Here is a 20,882-nt window from a genome sequence, read left to right on the forward strand (position 1 = left end):
GAGAATCCCAAGCAGGCTCTGCACTGTCAGTGCAGAGCCCGATGCGGGGCTCGATCCCACAAACCGTGAGATCATGACCTGAGCCAAAACCAAGAGTCAGATGCTTAACCGACTGAGCCACCCAGGCGCAACCCCCCCCCCCCCCCGCCGGCCCCCGTAAACCAGTCAGCTTTAATGTTACACATTCAGTGTTACTTGGGCAATAAATTGTTTTTATTTTAAAAGACCTGAATAGGGAAAAACAACACGGTCATTGTCGTCAGAGTCAGAAGCTTCTGTTGCTACTTACAATCCCATCACCAGGCCGAGCTGAAAGGACAGGGGGCGTATTACCATATGTGTGTGGGGCACACATAGACCAGCAGCCCTTCAAAGAGCAGGAGGCTCTTGGGCCCTGGGGCCAAAAGGCCCGGATTTCAAGCTGCCACTGACCTTCTGCGCAGCCTTGATATCTTTAGTTTTGTCATGTGTAAAGTGGGGAGGGTAATAGGACTGTCCTCGGCTCACTGAAGCCATTTAACCTGCTGAGACCCCTAGTCCAGAGGACTGGATACGTACCAAGATGAGCCACCTCTGTTTGCTCAAGCTCTTTGTGAGACACGGGCATCTTTCAGTTGCAAGAGGCAGAAACCTTCTCAAACTCCCTCCAGGCCAGAGGAAGAATTTTTCAGGATAGACTCAGGGGTATGCATCACGGACTCAAGGCGCAGGAATCCTAGGCCCCTCCAGCGGTGGAATCAGGAGGATTGAGATAGTTTCTTCCTCGGTGTGTGCTTTCAGTCTGTTCACTTGGCCTGTCTTAACCACTGACCTCTGTTCATGCCTCTGGGTGTTTCTCTTTCTAATGGCGCCGCCTCTCTGTCTCTCTCCACCCATCTTTGTCTCTCTCTGCTCTCTCTTTCCTCTCTGTCTCCGCCTTCACCTTCTCAGCCTGGAGCTCCCTCTGTTTTTCAGGGCCTGGACCAGGGTGAGGTGAGCCAGACGCCCAGCGCACAGCATTTAAGGAGGCAGTCGGTCTTGGGTGCCGACCCTGCCCCTGCGTGAGCTCTGGAGTGAGTGTCTCCTTAGGTGCGTGTCCTGGGCACCTCACTGGCGGCACCCTGGCCCAGGCCCTGCTTTTCTCTCTGTCTGCCATTCCTTCTTTTTGTCTCTCTGACTCCCCTCCGTAGCTGAGGGTTTGTTTCCTTCCCGCCGCACCGTCTTTGGTTTCTTCTGCCCATCTGCAAGCATCGCAGCCTGATTGCACCTCTTCTCTGGACACGTGGCTGAGGCCGCTGGTCCCTCAGTCCAGCGGTCCAAGCTCAGTGAATACAGCCCCTCCTGGTCAGCCGTTCGCACCTGCTCCAGTCAGCTGTGGCCGGGGGCTCACGAGCAGGGCCTTGGGAACGGGCCATCTGAGGAGGGACTGCTCGACCGGAGGCCCCCCTTGGCCGTGAGCCCCCTAGCCTGTCCCTCCAATGTGAAGTGTGGCACAGGGCTCCCCCTCCCTCCCCACCCCAGTGCACGGCCAGCTTTGCCCCAGGGCTTCCTGGGAACTGGGGGAAAACAGAGCCAGAGCTATGTTTGAGAGCAGGCCTTCATCTCATGGGTCTTTAAATGTATTGGGCGTCAAGCAGCCTCCTCCTCAAACATTCTTGTTCTTCCAACTGTGTCTGCAGCAACAAATCATCATGCCCCATTTTGGGGTTCCGGTTTTAGACGTCCCCGCTGTGTGTGGCGACAACACTCTGCCGTCTCACCCCCTCATGGCCAAATGTTTTAGAGACTCGGGAACGTCAAGGAGCGGGGGCAGCAGCCTTGGGACTGTGGTGAGAGAAGGAACTGGAGGAGGCTAGCGGCGGGGGGTGGGGGTGGGGGCCGGGAGGTGTCCCAGGCAGGGGACACAGAGCGCCCAGGCCTGGGCCACAGTTGGCCCGTGGGGATGAGAGGGCTGAGGGGCACTGCCCAGCCCCCCTCTTCTTTCTGGCGGGACTCCAGCAGCTGGTTTCCAGAACTCCTCAGGCGGCTCTTACGCGGCGGCAGGAGGATTTGGGGAACATGTAGCACAGTGTCACTGGGGAAGGTGTGGTAATGGGGCTTTGGGGCCATTTCTTGCCTTATTGGGAGATGTCAGCTGAGGTGGAGCGTGGGGGCAGGAGAGGCCTGGGGACGGGCGTGGAGGCCGCTGATGGCTGTGGAACTTTAGCGGGTGTTTAGGCTTCAGTGCACAGCCTGGAGTGTGTCCGTGCCTGTTCGGGATTCCTGCGGACCTGCCACAGCCACCGGGGGACCTGCCCCCGGCCGCGACTCTGTCTTTGGTCATTGTGCTTCTGGGGAAGACAGGATACAACCCCCACGCTTTGCTGGGCTCCTGCAGACAGACAGAAGAGACCATCCCTGGCAGCAAAGGCCCCTTATTGGCACTGGGGAAAAGCTTATGCAGAGGCAAACATAGGCAATAGCTTGCTTTTATAATCACAGAATCCAAGCCTGTGCCACCTTTCCCTGGAATCGTTTATTTCACTCATTCATGTGGCTGACATTTGCTGAGCCCCCTATTAAGTGCTATCCAGGTGTTGGGGATGCTCGGGTCCCCCGTCCTTCAGCAGGGAACACAGATACCTGCATACACAGAGAACTATGATGGGATACGATAGAGACCCTGAAAGCAGGGGACTCAAAGTCCTGTAGCAGCACAGGAAAAGCAGCCGATTCTGTCTGGGGAGTCAAAAGTGCCTTCCTGGAGGAGGTGACATTTGCTCTCGAAGGTTGAATAAGAGTCTCCCAAGGAGACGAGGAAGGTTATGTCAGGAGGGCCCAGCTGGCTTGGAGAAGGGGGAGATATGTGGGGAGAAGGCGATGGCTGGAGGGGACGGGTAAGGCTGGACAGGGGGGCTGGAAAGCGCCCAGCGCGGCCATCGGCCTGGCCCAGTTGAGCCTCTTTGCATCCGCAGACGGATGGCACAGCTTCCGTTTGCCCGCGGCTTTGTGCAGGGCTGGGGCGGGGAGCTGGGTCTCGGAGGACAGAGGTGGTGTCTCCCAGGAAACGGCTGCTCTGCCAGAAGCCGGGGTTGCTCCGGGCCCCGCGAGCCCGGCAGTGCCCAGGTTGCACACATCACCTTGGCAGTTTGTGGGCAAACCCTCCTGGCCGAGGGGAGATTGCACTGCCGGCCACTTCCTCCAGTTCCTTCCCTCTGCCTGTCGTCACGGTTACCTCGGCCCTGGTGGGGGTGAGGTTGAGGTTGGGTGGAATCAATTTTGTCCAGGTTTCTATTTTCCCAGATACGGGTCAGCCAGAGGTGCTGTCACTTCTGGTTCTATTTCAAGGGAGGCCAAGGGGCCGGGAGGTGCTTGGGTGTGGCCGTGTTGACAAGCTGCCTCTCCAGCCAGCCTCCCAGGAGGGGTGGGGCAGGTCAGGGAGAAACTCAGAGGTGGTGGAGAAGGAGAAGGTTGTATTACCAGGACCTGTGCCGATGGCCGTGGGTGCTGGTCTCCGGCCAGGCCCTCGGTCCTAAGCTCCTAGAGCATGCTGGGAGTGCACAGAGAGGGTGTTTATTTTCCTGGCCTGGAGCCCTCTCAGCTGAGACCTTGTTCCAGGCCTCAGGCTGCCAGATTCACCCCCACTGGCTCAAGAAGTGAGAGAGTTGGCAAGGCCAGGGCAATCCAATGACTTCTCTAGTGGCCTCTGACTCCAGGCTGTCCCCCGGCCCAGCTGGTCCTGTGTGTCCTCCGGATTCTCCTGGTAGCTAACAGACAGCAAGAGGCACCACCGCGAAGTGATCCTGCTGGGGTCAGGGCTGGTGGGCAGTGAGTTTCTCCCTTCCCACTTAATGGGCCCTATTTTATGCGTGGTGAATTTTCTAATGTATCCTGGGGGAGAAGCAAGCAAACCCGGAGACTCAGGAGGCCCCTCTGCTTGTGTCTGTGCAGGGCACTTGGGGGAGCCCTGGCATCCTGGGATACGGGGGGGTATCGTGGGGGACAACCTGCAGAAGCAGCGAAAAGGACCAAACCCGGGTGAGGAGAGATAGGGGGGCGGGGGGGGGGGCTGTTTACTAGCACCAGGAGGTAGATCAGAGCGTCTGGAAGGACCAAGAGGCAGGGCGAAGGTACCTCGGGGAGGCGGAAGTATGTGGGGGTAGAATGTGAAATCTATGTCCATGCCCAAGGCATTCCCAAACCTGGGAACCACTGGCCTGGAAAATAGTGCCCAGAAGGCTTGGGCTGGGCAAGAGAACGGGGCCGTCACCACCCGCTGGGTGTCACCTCCGTGTGAATAGACTTGCCGGGCTTGGTGCCTCCTGAACTCTGGCAGAACCCAGGCGGCCCGGCCCTCCTGGGACACCGACCCCTCCCAGGTTTGCCCACCTGCTCTAAGAGGATCCGTGGGCTGGCTGGGAAGCGTTTCCGACCCACCAGCAGGGAAGCCAGTGGGCTGGCAGACAGGGATAGCTCCCTCACTGCGGGGGACATTGTCCATCTGCCGTCTGTGTCAGGAGGGAAGCGGTGCTCCAGGCCCGCCTGGATGTCTAATCCGCGGCTCTGTGCCCTCACAGCTAGATGAAGAAGAGGAGCGAAGGAAAAGGCGCCGGGAGAAGAACAAAGTGGCGGCAGCCCGATGCCGGAACAAGAAGAAGGAGCGGACGGAGTTCCTGCAGCGGGTGAGCAGGGCAGCTGGCCAGGGCGGGGCACCTGTCTCGTCCTTCGGAGCGGGCTTGTGCACTCGTGGGCCAGGAGACGTGTGTCGTCACCAAAGCCCACGGAATCAGTGTGTGCCTGCTGGCCGTCTGCCCAAGCAGCCGCGACCCCCTGTTCTGGCCTGCCTTCCATCCAGTGCCCTTTCCCTGAACCAAGATAACCAAGGGCAGCGGGGAGCGGGTCCGGCCCACCCAGATCCCTGACTGCCAGAGAAGGTGGGAGGAGCCAGCTCCCCTCTACCAGGTCAGACGCTGGTGCTTATTGGCCCAGATGGCCCAGGACTGCGAAGTGGTCCCTGCTTCAAAGGCCTGGTGGCTGCCAAAGTTGTCTAGGGTGGATGCTAACGACGTAGGTGATGGCGCCATGCCCCGCGTGTGAGCGGTGGACAGAGGCTCTTCCAGCCCTGCGTCCCATCTGGCTGGCCTCAGCCCCACTGAACACGACCCCCGAGCTGCTGCCTCCAGGGACCAGAGGTCAGCTCTGCACCCAAAGGCCAGCAGAGCCTACCCCCCACCCCCACCCCCGCCCTCAGAGCCCGTCCCCGACCTTCCATTTGGAAGGTGCCAAGCAGGGTGTTTGTTCTTTCTCCCCTGAGTCCCATCTATTAGGCCTTTGCTGCTTCTCAAAAATGGTAGATGGCAGTGAAGGGACATGACCAGAAAGCTAATCAGTCCAGGCTGGTAGTCTCCAGCCTCCGCATTCCAGATCACTTGTTCATTACTAAATGATAACTGTAACCATATATAACGATAATAATACCGTGGGCCCCATTCTGTTCTATAGCATGCAACAGTTAACGGCGTTGCTAACATTTGTAAAGTTGGGCAGTGTGTGGACTGCTGTATGTTATCTCTGTGTTGGCACGATAACTGTATGAGGTAGGTACCCTCATTATTTTCTTTCTACAGATGGGGAGACTAAGGCATGGTGAGGTTAAGTTACTTGCCCAGGGCCCTCAGCAACTAAGTGGTAGAGCTGAGATTCCAGCCCAAGGCTAACTTCAAAGCATTTGTTCTTTTTTTTTTTTTTTTTAACGTTTTTATTTATTTTTGAGACAGAGAGAGACAGAGCATGAACAGGGGAGGGTCAGCGAGAGGGAGACACAGAATCCGAAACAGGCTCTAGGCTCCGAGCTGTCAGCACAGAGCCCGACGCGGGGCTCGAACTCACGGACCGCGAGATCATGACCTGAGCCGAAGTCGGCCGCTTAACCGACCGAGCCACCCAGGCGCCCCTCAAAGCATTTGTTCTTAACACTGCTCTATGCTAGCTCCAGTTCATTTGTTCGTTCAGTCATTCATTTGTTCATTCATTTGTTCATTCTTTCACTCGTCGATTTGTTGACAAGCATTTTCATGCAGGTACTAAATGCCCAGCACTGTGCTAGGAGCACTGGGGGACACACAGGAAGGAGCAGACACAGTCTCTCTGGTGGGAGCTGAAGACTAGCCAACTCGGCCCTGGTTTTCTCTGATGCCGGGGTATATACGGGTCTCTTCTCATGCTTGCAGCAGGCAGAGAGAAAATCTGGGGTCACAGGTGTAGACAGCGTGGGGCTGTGTGTCCACCTGGGGGCTCTGATCGTCTAAGGCAGGGGGATGGCCATTCCAGGTGGGAGTCAGACTCCTAGAGCTGAGAGCCTCCTCGGAAGAGACGGTAGACTGACACTGGGCTGTAAGTTTTCAAGGAGTTTCTAAGACACGGGTCTCACACGGGCATTTAAGATGGATGGCGTGTCCCACACCTCATTTCCAGCCCAGAGTGCCTGCAGAGCTGGGTGAGGCATGGCAGGGAAGAGACAAGTTCCCTGCCTTCAAGGGATTGTCAGCCAGTTAGCAGGCAAGATATATGCCCAGCGAACACACACCGTGGCAGTGAAAGTGCCAAATGAATGGTGCTAGTTGCTCGTCACATTCCAGAAACATTTGCTGAGCACCAACTGTATGCAGGATTGCCACATGCCTCATTTAATCTTATAACATTTCAGGGAGATAAACATCGGCTAGCCCCATTTTATTTATTTTTTATTTTTTTTTTTAACATTTCTTTATTATTGAGAGACAGAAAGAGACAGAGGATGAGCATGGGAAGGGCAGAGAGAGAGGGAGACCCAGAATCCAAAGCAGGCTCCAGGCCCCGAGCTGTCAGCACAGAGCCCGACGCGGGGCTCGAACTCACGAACCGTGAGATCATGACCTGAGCTGAAGTCGGATGCTTAACCGACTGAGCCACCCGGGTGCCCCGTCTACCCCCACTTTAGAGACTGACCTATATCTCAGAAGAGGTCAAGTTATTTGTCCAAGTTCACACTGCCAACAAGTAGTAGAGCGGGGATTTATTCATTCCTTTGACCATCCATCCTTCCGTCCATCCATCTGTCCATCCATCCATCCATCCATCCCATAAGTGTTTAGTGAGTACCCGCTGCACAGCAGGCAGGAGGACAGCAGATAGAAAATGGGGAATGGTAATGCACCCTGTGCCTTATGTTGGGCAAGCCTGGTGTGAGAGCACACTGAGAGGCCCTATCCTAGTCTAGGCTGAGGGAAGACTGCTCATTGAGACAGAGGAGTAGGAGCTAACCAGATGGACAGGGTGGAGGGGTTAGCAGGAACAGGGCAAACAAAGGCCAGAGGCAAGAGGTGTTTAAGGATGTGATTAAGGAATTGAAAAGAATGTCAGTGTGGCTGGAGTTTAGAGTACACGGGGGAGAATGGACAGGCAGGCAGACCCCAGGTCCTAGCCATGTAAGCTGATCCTGATTGGGGCAGCGGGAAGACCGGTTACATGGCTGTCATGCTGTCCCTGGTGGCCTCGGGGTCTAGGAGGGGGGTTTAGGCAGCTCAGTCTGGACTCAAGCCCAGTCTCCCTCTCCACCCGTGCTCCTCTCTTCCCCTCTGGCCTTGGTAACAGAGGTTTAGGACATGGATGCAGATAGCTGTGTTGATAGCCAGTGCCCACAGACGTGAAGGGCTCCCTTATAATTTATTTTTGAACAGGTAAAATATTTATAAGGCTCAGAGGTACAAAAGGATATGTGTGTGTACACACACACACACATGTATATATGATGTAAAAAGTCACTCTCCCATCCTTGACCCCTGGACATCTAGATGCACCCTGGGAGACTCTTAGAGCATCTCCGAGTTCACCTGCCTGGACCAGCCGAGTTCCTGAGGCAGCCAGGGCTACCTCAGCAGCTCCTCTCTCTGCAGTCAGGAGCAGCGTCCCTATGCTTCTCCCTTCTGTAACGCCGGCCTCTGTACCTGCCGCACCTGCCGTGCCTAACGCCGGTTCATTCTCTGGGCTTTGGTAGCAGGAAGCCCATCTCACACTCCCATGGCACTCTGCACTCTTCATGGCCATTCCCTCCTTGATGGTCACAAGGAGATGGTGACCCTGGAGGGGAGGCGAAGCAGCCCCCACTCCCCTGACGAGGATTCTGAGACTCAGAGGGATGAACGTTTGCTCAAGATTCTGCAGCAGCTGAGGCAGGACTAGAACCCAGGGCTTCCTCTACCGCCCAGCACGCTGTTCAGGTTGCCCAGGCTCAGGGACATGGGGAACATGGTTCACAGTGACATAGCTAAAGTGGCAGAGGTAGGATTTTAGTTCAGACAGGCCTTTTGGGCTCTGAAGAGGCCATCAGCCTTCTTCCCAATACTTACAAAAAACATTGGGAAATAGAACTCTATTTTAAGTGTATTAGGGTAACTTTTTTTTTTAATTGTTGAGAGAGAGAGAGAGAGAGAGAGAGCGCAAGTGAGCACAGCGGGGGGAGGGGCAGAGAGAGAAGGAGACACAGAATCTGAAGCAGGCTCCAGGCTCCCAGCTGTCAGCACAGAGCCTGACGCGGGGCTCGAACTCACAAACCACACGATCATGACTTGAGCCGAAGTCGGACACTTAACTGACTGAGCCACCCAGGCGCCCCTAGGGTAACTTTTTTAAAGATAAAATCAGAGAATCTTTTTTTTTTATGTTTTTATTTTATTTTTGAAAGAGAGAGACAGAGTGTGAGTGGGGGACCCGTAGAGAGAGAGGGAGACAGAACCTGAAGTAGGCTCCAAGCTTTGAGCTGTCAGCGCAGAGCCTGACGTGGGGCTTGAACTCACAGACTGCGAGATCATGACCTGAGCCAAAGGGATGCCTGACCGACTGAGCCCCCCAGGCACCCCTAAAATCAGAGAATCTTAATGCTTAAAGTCCTCTAGGCCAATCATATTCTCTGGGAAGAGACTGAGGCCTTGAGAAAGGAATTGAGTTGGCCAAGGTCACACAGCCAGGATGAAATACCAGGACACCCAGCCCCTCGCCCTGTATTTTTTCTCCCGCCTTTGGTCAGCCTAGTGGAAGAGACAGAATGTTCACTCGCTTGCAATCTATTGGGAAACAACGAATGGTTTCATTTTCTCTAGGGCAATAAATATCTACCAGAAGGCAAAACTATAAACAAAAATGCAAGCAGAGTTATTCACTTCATAATTAACATGTGAAGATCCTAGCCCACATTTCTCAATTAATTAGCAAAACAGATCAGGTTAACTGCTGTTATAAAACCACAGACAACTTCTATGATCATGGTTCTTCTGAAGTCAACTTCTACTTACACGATAAATAAACATGTAGCACCACCCAAGAAAACAGAAGGAAATAAAACTAAAAAGCAGTCACTTACCTTCTGACAGCCAGCCGGTCCGAGTGCAGGATATTCCATGATATACTTTAACATTTTAATAACTTTTAAAAATGTCTATCATTTTGGGGGGGGGGGGCGGCGGTACGAGCAGGGGAGGGGCAGAGAGAGAGGGAGAGAAAGAATCCCAGGCAGGCTCCTCCCTGTCAGAGCAGAGCCCAACGCGGGGCTTGAACTCCTGACCTGTGAGACCGTGACCTGAGCTGAAGTCAAGTCAGGTGCTTAACTGACTGAGCCACCCATTCCTATGATCAATGAGTGTGAATCCACATACCTCCTTGGGTCCAAACCACCATAGCTGCTTTTTAATGTTTTCCCCCAGAGCGCTTTTTTCCTTTTTGGGGGGCCGTTCTCCTTCAGTGAGGAGTCTGCTCCCGAGGACCAGTGTCTGGTCCCGAGGACTGCCCATCTTAGCAGTTCTGAGCTCCCCAGGCACTCGTGCTGTTACCGCCGAGACAGACCAAGTGGCAGTTCAGTCGGGCCAGCCGGTATGAGGAGGACGGCGGCCTGGGGTGCCTCCCTGCAGGAGGCTGCCCAGCCTGGCCCCGCCGGCGGAGGGGCAAGCCCACAGACCCAAGCCAGTGTCACCCAGCTCCTTTGTCACATGCGCGATTGCAACCGAAGCTTGTTCTTGGCCTGGTACGGGTTGCCCAACCGCGGCCCTGTTGACATTTTGTCTAGAGAGTTCTTGTTGCGGGGCCGCCCTGGGCATTGCAAGAGGTTTAGGAGCATACCTAGCCTCTACCCACTAGACGCCGTAGCACCCACCCTCCCCGGGGGGGGGGGGGGGACAACCAAAACTGTCTCCGAACGCTGTCAAATGTCTCCTGGCAGGCGAAATCGCTCTGAGTCGAGAGCCACTGGGTCCGAAACTTTGCTGGCCCTTGAGTAAATCCCAACTCTCGACCGGGTTGTAAGTTCTCAGACACAGTCTGGCGAAGCCTTCCTGTCTTACCGCTTTGACCCCTAAGCCCTGAATTGGTCTGCTCATCGCCTATCCATCCACACTCTGAACCCACAACCCCGCCCCCCCCCCCACACCGCCCTCCCCAAGAGAGAATCACCAGCATTCCTTCCTTCTTTTCCCTGGAGTCTCTCCAACTGAGCTGGAAGTTCATTGGGAATCTCACTTGAGGTCTATTGGAAACTTTATTTTGGATCCAGAAGGGTGACAGTTGATCGCCTCCCAGTGGCCAAAGCTTCTAGATAACAGGGGATAACGAAGAGGCTGTTTCAATGATTATGGACTGATAGGAAGTACTCGTTTGGGGAGGAATGACATGAGCACGCTGGGCTTAGTGATCCCGCAGGCCAGCATGCCCCAATGTACATTTACACATCACACATCAAAGCGCTTTGCCGCTGCACTGCCAGCCGCGGGCCCCCTCCCACCCCCTGTGGATCCTGCGTGCACCTGCTCTAGTTCCACTGGGTCCCTATTCCTCTCCCACCCTTTGTTTCCTGGGCAAGAGCCCGGAGGCAGGAGAGTGTTGGCATATTTGAGCGACTACAAGGAAGTCACTGTGGCTGGAGTGGATTGAGTGAGAGGAGGGAGGTGGGACATGAGCCAGGCTGGCCCCAGAATATAACCTGGGTCCTTCCCGCTTTGACACAGGCCAGTGTCACAGGGGTGACGGCCACTGCTGCAGAAAGTCAGGGACCCTGGGGGCTCAATAGCAGGTCCTGTGCCTCTTCCAGTGGGAGGCTGGCAGGCAGAAAACAGGCAAATGCTAGCTGGGAGTACCTTGTACCTCCCCAGAGGCAGTGCCGGTCCCCAGTGAGAGCTTACAGCCCTGTCCCTGTTTTTGTGCACAGGAATCTGAGCGGCTGGAACTCATGAATGCAGAGCTGAAGACCCAGATCGAGGAGCTGAAGCAGGAGCGACAGCAGCTCATTCTGATGCTGAACCGGCATCGCCCCACCTGCATCGTCCGGACGGACAGCGTCAAGACCCCCGAATCAGAAGGGAACCCGCTGTTGGAGCAGCTAGAGAAGAAGTGACCATGGGCTGGGAGAAGGAAGAGGCAGAAGAGGAGGAGGAGGAGGAGGAGGAGGAGGAGGAGGAGGAGGAGGATTTGGGAAGAGGGGGGAGGACGAGGGGTCCCAGAGGGCCCTTCCTTGCTGCATGACAAACTTTACAATGAGGCTCAGCACAGCCAGCGCTGGCCGGGCTTTTTTGTGAAACTCACATCAGCCACACAAGGGGAAGAACGGGCTGACGAAACCTAGAAGGACCAAGCGCTGAGACCAAAGTAGACCCACGGTGGGGCTGTCCTGCCTGGGGCCCAGCTGGAAGGAGGCAGGACAGAGGCCCCCGGCCAGAAAGACACCCAACCAAATGGCCTCTCCGCCAGGGCACCCACCGAGGGACCTCGGAGCAGCCAGGAAAAGCCATGAGTTGCAAACAAACATGCGGCTGGGGATGGAACTGAGTGGGACCACAGCCTGCCTGCCCCCAGCCCTGCCCCCCCTGACCCTGATGCGAGGCTGGAGCGGGCGCCACGTGGGGCCCAGCCGTACCTGCCCCCGTGGGTCCAGCGCGGCCTTGCCCGGGAGCGGCAGCCGGGGCGCGCCCTCAACGGCCCCGCTGGAGTCTGCTGTGGGCACGAGGCGCGGGCGCCCTTCCAAAGCACATACTCACTGAATGTTTACAGACTGGCTGTCCTGGCAGGGCTTTTCAACTGCACATGTTTTTTTATACTTTCTTTTTTTTTTTTTTTTTTTTTTAATATTTTTTACAAAAAAAAAAAGATTTTATACAAGCAATATATATATGGATTTCTATAATCACTCGATGTGATATAGTATAAATATGCTATGGTTTGTTTGTTACGAACAGATATCCAGCAGTTATGGCCGTCGTGTGTAACTCCTAAGTACTGTAGTAGTCTCTGGGTGTCGGGGTGGCAGGGGCGGGCATGGGGTGCGTTTCCATCCTGGGAAATCCTTCACAGTACTCAGTCCTGTATCGCTCAGTAAACGTTACTCTTACTTACTCAGCCGCCTCTTGTGGTGTCTGCCCAGGGAATGGGGTGCGAGGCCCGCTCGGCGGGCCTCCCGCTGTGCGGTGTCCGAGGATGTTTCGCGCATCGGCTGGCGGCTCTTGGTTTTCACGACAGCCCTCCCAGGTGAGTGTTTATATGCCCATTTTACAGATGAGGAAGTTCAGGCTCGAGGGGTTCAAGAAGTCCGCGGTACTCCCTTCGTTCATTCACTCACTCCCCAAGTGGATTGAGTGCCCGTCCTGCGTGGGCCAGGCGCTCCACAAGGCGCGAAGTGGTCACCAGGCATAAAACAAATCTAGGTAGGCCCTGTGCTCGTGGAGCTAACAGTCATGTGCTAAATCCTTGCAGCCCCCATTCGTTGACCTCCTATGTGACAAGCACACATAGTTTCATTCACTCTTGACAGCGTGAAGTAGGCATCTTTGCCCCCATTGTATAAACGACTTAACTGAGGCTCAGAGAGGGTAAGTGGCTTGTCCAACATTACCCAGCTAGGGAGGGGCAGAGCTGGCGTTTAAACTTGGCCTCCAAGAGCCATGACTCTCCACCCGTCGCCAGCTTGCTGTGTGATTGTTGGTTATCGGCTGGGGTTGGATGTCTCACTTGATTAGAAGAGGGAGCCTGTGGGGCCATGGGTAACATTTAGTTCTAGGGGGGCCTGGCTAGAGTTCCAGGCTGTGCTGTGATCCCCGAGCAGACCAGTGATCCCGGCAGATGCGGGCTTGACCCAGCAGAGAGGGTGTGGCTAACTCGACTTGCCCTCACCTGCACGGCTGAGCACCGAACCCACGCAGCAGGAACAGCTCAGTGTGATACACCGTAACTGCCATTTATGTGGCACACAGCATGTCCCAGGTCCTTTGGTGCATGCCCTCTCACTTGGTATTACAGCTCTGTGAGGTGGGTGGGGCAGGTGTCCTTAGCTCCACCGCAGAGCCGTGCAAGCCGAGGCTTCTAAAGATTCAAGTTCACCTAGCAAAACAGAGGCGCAACTAGGAACTGGACGCTGCTCTTCTGCCTTCTAATCGTGTGTCCTCTGTCCCATCACTGGGGCTAAATCATTAGTTGTCGATGATGAGCCTTTGGGTCAAGGACAGCAGTGACCTTGGGTTGCTTTCCAAACCGTGGATGAGGACTGCTGAAACGGACAGAAATGAGAACAGGTCACGGACGCGACTTTGGCCCCTTACCTACCCATCTCAGGTCCCCTCCACCCGACACGCTTGGTGTGGAAACCCCGAGCTCTGCCTCAGAAGCAGGGATGGTCGGCTCATAGGCAGCCATGGCAGCACACGGTAAACCCTCGGGCCATAATCCTTTGATATTTTTCAAGCCGAGAGAAAACAGAGACGTGGGCTTCCAAGGGCCCCTCAAATGACCCCACAGCCTCCCTGCAGGACAACCGCATGCCACTGGCCACGGTGCCTTTGGTCCCGTGCTTGGGTGCCGTGAGCCTGTACCTCCAGAAGAGTCCTCCTTAGCCTCTGCGGATGGGCTGTCTCCCAGAATCAGTGACTTGTGCTGTGCTGAGCCTGCCCTTGGAGTTTCTTCTTCGGGACCACTGCTACCTCCTGTGGGCAGCAAGAAGTCACCATCACAGCCTTCCTCGTGATAGCTAACGTTTGCATGTTATCTTTGTGCCTGGCACTTCAGACGTGTGGCCGCGGCCAGTCCATATGACCTTGCCAGGAGGTAGGTGCCACCATCCCCATGATATAGACAAGAAAACTGAGGCACCAAGAAGATGTAACTTGCCCAAGGTCACAGTCCAGTAGGGTGTCAGGGCCAAGATGTTGGCTGGGCCTCCCCCTGAGGGGAAATGCTCCGTGTTTGTGGTGTGGCCTTAGTCGCCAGAACTCGTGCAGGGGCTGGATGAGACGGCACACAATGAGTATCCCTAACCCCCAGACACCCGGCTCCAAGTGTACGTACAGAAGACATACTTAAAAGGCAAATAGGTTCAGGATTCAATCTTCTACCGCCTAGCCAGGAGCCGGTTTGCCTTCTGGCCTTGTATTCAGTTCCCATAGGGACGAATGCTGGAATCTGAGATTCCTAGGTTTGTTAGGCTCCTACGTGGCCACAGTCATCTGTGTTGGGTTCAGCATCCCCTCCCTGGGGCTCCCTATGCCTTTCTGCCAGGGGGTCACAAGGAAGGCCTGCGCCACCTCTGCCCCAGGGTGGCTATGAGCATCCGCTGTGCAACCTACAAGAAGAACAAGACCCATTTGCAATCAGATGGGCAGAAACTAGTACGCGTTGGTCAGGACACGAATTAAAGGGAACTTGCATTTGCCACTAGTGGGAAATCAGTGTGACTCCTGTGTAAAGCAATTTGGCAATTACCGGTGATTCTAAGGCTGAACACATGCTTGGACCCAGCAGTTTCCCTCCTAAGTAGACACCTTGGAGGGACTCTAGCACAGGGGCCCAAAGAAATGGACCAGAATGTTCACTGCATCTCTGTTGGTAATAAAGAGAAACTAGAAACAACCTAAATACTTATGACCAGAAAAGCAGATGAACAGAAATGTATGTTTAGGAAATCAAATATTATTCAGCAGCTTCAAAGAATGAACGAGGGCTACAGGTACTGCTGTGGATAAATCTCAGGAACACGGTGCTGAGCTGGAGGAGAGGAGGGCAAGTTGCAGAAGGATATATGCAGTGTACCATTTATAGAATCTTTCTTGATATGTGAGCTGATATTTTAGTGTTTACGGGTATGCACAGAATTGCATAATAGAGGTATCAAAGCCTGCACAGGACTGCTATCAAAATCAAATATCAAAATCAGTAATGGGGAAAGCTCCTGGGGATGGGGGTGGGGTGGGGTGGGGAAGGGGGTCGAAGGCAGCATCTGCAAGGCTAAGAAGGACATTGGGTTTCAACTGTATGTGTAACATTTCGTTTCCTTTTAAAAATCCGAATCCAGTGTGGAAAAACGATGTTGCAATTTGCCAGAGGTGGGTGATACTCCTCACGCTCTTCTGTATGTTTGTTATATTTCATAATAAAAAAAGAACAAGCCACAGCACAAATAAGTTTTCTTTTTTCATTCTTCCCTTAGCAAACTCAGGAAATAGGAACAAAATCTGAAATTGCAATGGAGTTACAGCATATGCTCTTTGAATTGGTGCAAATTAATTAAATGCCTGGAGGGAGAGAAAGAGACAATTCAAAGGGTGTGATTTGTTTAGCTGGCCCTTGTGATCAGTAGGCCCAAGCCCTGGGGTGAGGGCGCCTAAGGGTGAGGGCACCTTGGAGAATGTTGATCGGCTCTTTTCAGTGGCCCCTTCTCTCCACAAAATGAGCAATTACAGGCATTTTCAAGGTTAATATGGACTCCATATTTTCTCCTTAAATGTTGACTTCACAAGCCAACCCCTACGTCAAATGCAATCCCCTGCACCTTTAAGCTAAGACTAGAAGCAAAGCAAAGGTGGAGCATTTGAAAGACGTGAATGCAATTTTCCCAGGCATATTCATTTCCTGTTGTTACCGTAACAAATTACCATAGTTTTAGTGGCTTAAAGCAACACAAATTTTGATATCTTGAAGTTCTAGAGATCAGAAGTCCGAAATGGGTCTCGCTGGGTTAAATAGAGGTGTCGGCAGGCTCTGATAGGGGAAAATCTATTTTCTAGCCCTAAGTTATGAAGGCTGCCCACATTCCTTGGTTCGTGGCTCCTTCCATCTTTAAAGCCAGCAGTGGCTGCTTGAGTCTTTCTCACATCACATCACTCTGACACCAACTCTTCTGCCTCCTTCCGTTCATTTTTTAAGGACCCTTGTGATTATATTGGGCCCACCTGGCTAAGAAGGATAATCTTATTTTAAGGTCAGCTGATTAGCAACTTAAGTTCCATATGCAAGCTTCATTCCCCCTTGCCGTGTGACATAATATATTCACAGGTTCCATCTTTGGGAGGCCATTACTCCACCTACTTCAAGAGGAGTTTAAGAGTTGGAGGTTCTTGCGGCTTCCTCACTCCCTAGCCAGGTAGGCTGTTTTCCCCGGAAGCGTCGCGAGGACAGAGTCCCCGCTCGGGGCCTTCTCTGTGGTCGACACGGAGCAGATGGTCAACACGCACAACACACACACACGCATACACACACACACAAAGTCACAGATATACTCACAGATATGTGATACAACATAGACACAGACAAACACAGCACACAGATACACACGAAGGTACACAGACACACACACGTATGCGTCTAAGGTGGGACTAAGCCTGAAGTAATGAGATCGATGCCGGTCCTACTCCTTTATGCTACATTTCTGTAATTTTGGCAAGAGCTTCTTCTCCGTACCGGCAAATCATCTTTCTTGGGAGCAGCTAAATTATGGTTAATGACAATGTTAATTAAGCTGGGCATACTGTTTTGGCTTAAAAGTTTAAATATGTAAGACACTGAGTTTCTTTCTTTCTTTCTTTCTTTCTTTCTTTCTTTCTTTCTTCTTTTAAGTAGGCTCTATGCCAATGTGGGCTTGAACTCATGACCCTGAGAGGAAGAGTCACGTGCTCTACCAACTATGCCAGCCAGGTGTCCCTCTTGATTGGTTTCTGTACTGTTTTGAGGGTAATTCCTGAAGAAATGAGTAGTAATGCTTTGGACCACTTGCAGTGAAGCTAACATTTAAGTATCAGCCTCTGCTGCTCTGAAGGACGGTATTCACCCAGGTGGATGGTACTGGGCACCTGTTTTGGGCCCCATTTAAAATCCTCAAACTCCAAGGTGCCCGACTGGCTCAGTTGGTTACATGTCCAACTTCAGCTCCAGTCATGATCTCGCGGTTTGTGAGTTCGAGCCCCGCATCAGGCTTGCTGCTATCAGCACAGAGCCGGCTTCGGATCCTCTGTCTCCTTCCCTCTCTGCCCCTTCCCTGCTCTCTCTCTCTCAAGAGTAAAGAAACATTTTAAAAATTAAAAAAAAAAAAAAGTCAATGTTTAAAAATAAATAAAGAAAATCCTCAGACTCCAGTTCTATCGCATGACCAGGACTGAACAGGTGTGAACAACCTCACACAGGTACAAACGGACGGTTCCCCCTCTCCCCGACGGTCACATCCTATATCTTCCCACTTCCTGTCCTGGGAGACATCCCTGGTGATCCCCTCGGCACTCACATATGCAACGTGGAAACTTAGGGGAGTCGATGCCTGTAGGGTCTCCATTGACTAGTTGGGGGGAGGGGACAATGGATAGATGCTTTCTCCTCTCATCCTTCAGGCGGAGAGTTCTAGGATGTGTTTCCTGAGGCTCCTCAAAAGGTCTTGCAAGATGAAGCAAGACCTGTAGAAGTGACCTGCAGACGGGTGCCTGGGTGGCTCAGTTGGCTAAGTGTCCTGCTGTTGATTTCGGCTCAGGTCATGATCTTATGGTTCCTGAGGTCAAGCCCCGCCCCAGTCGGGCTCTGCGTTCACAGTGCAGAGCCTTCTTGGGATTCTCTCTCTGCCCTTCCCACGCTCTCTCTCTGTCTCAAAGTAAATAAATAAACTTAAGAAAATAAAATAAAGTCAGGGGCGCCCGGGTGGCTCAGTCGGTTAAGCGTCCGACTTTGGCTTAGGTCATGATCTCGTGGTTCACAAGTGTGAGCCCCGCGTCGGGCTCTGTGCTGACAGCTCGGAGCCTGAAGCCTGCTTCGGATCCTATGTCTCCCTCTCTCTCTCTGCCTTTCCCCCACTCTCACACCCTGTCTCTCTGTCTGTCTCTCTCTCTCTCTCAAAAATAAATAAGCATTAAATTTTTAAAAATAAATAAATAAATAAATAATGAAAAACAAAGTCAGTGTCCTAAAGGGAAGAAGGATCTGGAATGGGTGCATCTGAGTACACGAGACCCTTGAAGCCCCTCCTAGAGTGGAGCAGCCTCCCTGTGCTCGGAGACCCTGTGAGGTTGCACCCGAAGCAGGGACCCTGTAGCACGATGTTTAGCGTCAGGATCCCCCTCTGCCACAGTCGATACCACCAGGCTGAGAGACAGGATCCCGTATCAGGACAGTCTGAGTAGGAGAACTAGTCACCGCTCCACAAAGAGATTACTTACTTATTTGCGGAAGAAACTACAGGACCTGGCTGATAATGGATTCACAGGCACCAGCGGAGGCGTATGGGAATGATTGCGCCCTGAGGGTGGTGGACCAACCCTGGGTGTAGGTCTGGAAAGGGGAGCGTTGTCCGGGGGAGCACTTGCTTGTGACTCCGGGCTCAAAGCCATGACACCGACACCCGGAGTTTTCCTTAGGACACTGCCGGTCATGCTCCTTGAAGCTTCCTCACGGCCTGAACCCACAGTAAGCGAGGTAGAGATGCTGAAATGGCCTTGGCAGAGAATTAAGGAAGGGCTCGGAAGGTCCAGGGAGGAGGCCATGTTCAAATGGGTTTGTTATGTGAGGCTGGAGGCCCCATCACCTGACCATGCTCCTCAGGAGGGCCAGAGGAATGTTCACCTGAGCAACGAGGCCACTAGCATCCTGGAGAAGCTCTGAATGGGTCAGGGTTGACAGGACGAGATCCTGCCGTAGAACTGGGGCTCCCTAGCATCCGTGGGGATTATGGAGTTCCAGAATGGTAGAAGCCAGAAGGCTAGTAGCTGGCATCATGGACGGCAAGGCCCCTCATCCACTTTCTAGATCTCAGTCAGTTCACAGAGCTGGAATCCACTGACTGAAGGGCAGGTGTGTTTCCTTGTGGAGAAACCTGCATCACCATAACCCATACTCAGTAAAACATTCGGGAACCCTCCTAAAGGGTAACGAGTCAGTAGGGAAAGGGGAATTCTCACGTCTTTCGAGGCCCGTTGCATCCAATTTCCCCATTAGCACTCCGGATATGCGGTGACAGTGATGCCAGAGCATCTGCAATGCTAGATGCTCCTCTGGCTAGAGATGGGTTCAGTCAGGCCAGGAGATGGAAGGTATTCTGGCCAGGGTCTGCCTGTCAGTGGGTTCAGTGGGCCCACAGACCTTCCCTGTAGCTCTTTACCCAGCGTCTGCTGGATAAGAGCATTTTGATAGGAAAAGCTGAGTGAAAGTGACTGAAACTGTCCCACCCCCACCCCCCCCCCCAAATTAGTGAATCAGAAATGACACTATGTCCTAGGAGCCACTGGAGGGAATCGCGCCATCTTTGAAGACGTAAAGGGCGAAAGGTGGTGGCCGAGGCCCCTAGCCTATTCCTGTGGGATTTACTCATTTCTCTGGTCCCTGTGAAGACCAGACAGATTGTGGGGGACAGTGGGGGGCTACTGCAAACTTAACTGATACTCCGTGCCACGTTTGATGTGTTAGCATTGTTAGAGTAGATGACACAGCCCCCTGGCGTTTGGTAAGCAGCTAGTAACTGGTAGATGCATTCTTCTGAATTCCCATCGCTAAAGAGAATCAAAAGCAGCTCACTTTTACCACGAGGGAGGCAGAGAGAGCATTCGCTGTCTGGCCAGGGGGCGTATCAACTCTCCAGCTCCCCTTCAGAAGATGATCTTCAAGAGCTTTGATCTTTCTGCCTCCCCATAGAACCCAACTGCTCACATGATACTGATGGCGTGAGGCTCATAAGACCTGCAGGGCAGGAAGTGGCCCGAGCTCTGGATGCCCTAGGGAGGCGCATGAGCACCAGAAAAACACCATGAGGGTTCAGGTGCCTGCCGCATGGGTGGAGTTTGTTGGGGTCCTGTGCTCTGGGGCATTCCAAAGCAGCCCCTTCCAGACAAAGGACAGGTAACTGCACCTTGCACCCCACCACTGAGAAAGAGGCCCCGGACCTAGGGAACCTCTTTGGATCTTGGAGGAAACCTCTATATCTCACTTAGGAATATTTGCTCCAACGCATTTCTCAGTGACTCGGAAAGCTGCCAGTCTTGAGTGGGTACGGACGCGGCACAAACTGGTCTGCCTCTAGAACCGGGTCAACATATGCTCTGCCACCATATCACCCGGTGGAGCTAGAGGTTTCCACGGTGCGTAAGGTGTTGGCTGTTTTGTGGTTGTTGTTTTTCATGTTTATTTGTTTTTGAGAGAGAGACAGAGCGCCAGCTGGGGAGGGGCAGAGAGAGAGGGAGACACAGAGTCTGAAGCAGGCTCCAGGCTCCGAGCCGTCAGCCCGACGTGGGGCTCGAACCCATGAACCGCGAGATCATGACCTGAGCCGAAGTCGGACGCTCAGCCACCCAGGAGCCCGGGTGCTGGTTATCTTGAATGCACAGCCCATGTGCATTTAATAAATTAAAATATAATTTTAGGTGTTATCTCCCACAGTCCCTGTGAAATGTAACCCAGTGAGGATCACCTTGCCTTGCCTTCTAGCAGACCTGGGACCCTTCTGTTCCCTCTCTGGTAAGAGATGGCCCTGTGTCCTTCTAAGTCTCCATCTGTTAATTAGGAGGTCCAGTCTAAGATAAAACCAAAACCCCGAAGTTTTGATGTTCACATCTCCTCCCGTCGCCAGCACAGGCCCGCTACAGGCTGACAGCCTGCAGCCAGAGGGAGAACTGGGT

The 20,882-nt window shown here is 53.4% G+C and overlaps 1 protein-coding gene across 2 annotated transcripts in view; it reads left to right on the forward strand.

The window, feature by feature from the left end:
* The window catches only part of JDP2 (Jun dimerization protein 2), a 41,779-nt gene extending 26,360 nt beyond the window's left edge, over positions 1-15,419 (forward strand). For both annotated transcript variants that reach the window (XM_042990153.1, XM_042990154.1), the window contains exons 3-4: positions 4,536-4,640; positions 11,189-15,419. In XM_042990153.1, the coding sequence (XP_042846087.1) occupies positions 4,536-4,640; positions 11,189-11,374 (291 nt within the window). In that variant the 3' untranslated portion in view covers positions 11,375-15,419. The remainder of the gene's footprint in view (positions 1-4,535; positions 4,641-11,188) is intronic.
* Positions 15,420-20,882: the final 5,463 nt, after the last annotated feature.

This window comes from Panthera tigris, chromosome B3, assembly GCF_018350195.1.
Source record: "Panthera tigris isolate Pti1 chromosome B3, P.tigris_Pti1_mat1.1, whole genome shotgun sequence".
NCBI classification, from domain to species: domain Eukaryota; kingdom Metazoa; phylum Chordata; class Mammalia; order Carnivora; family Felidae; genus Panthera; species Panthera tigris.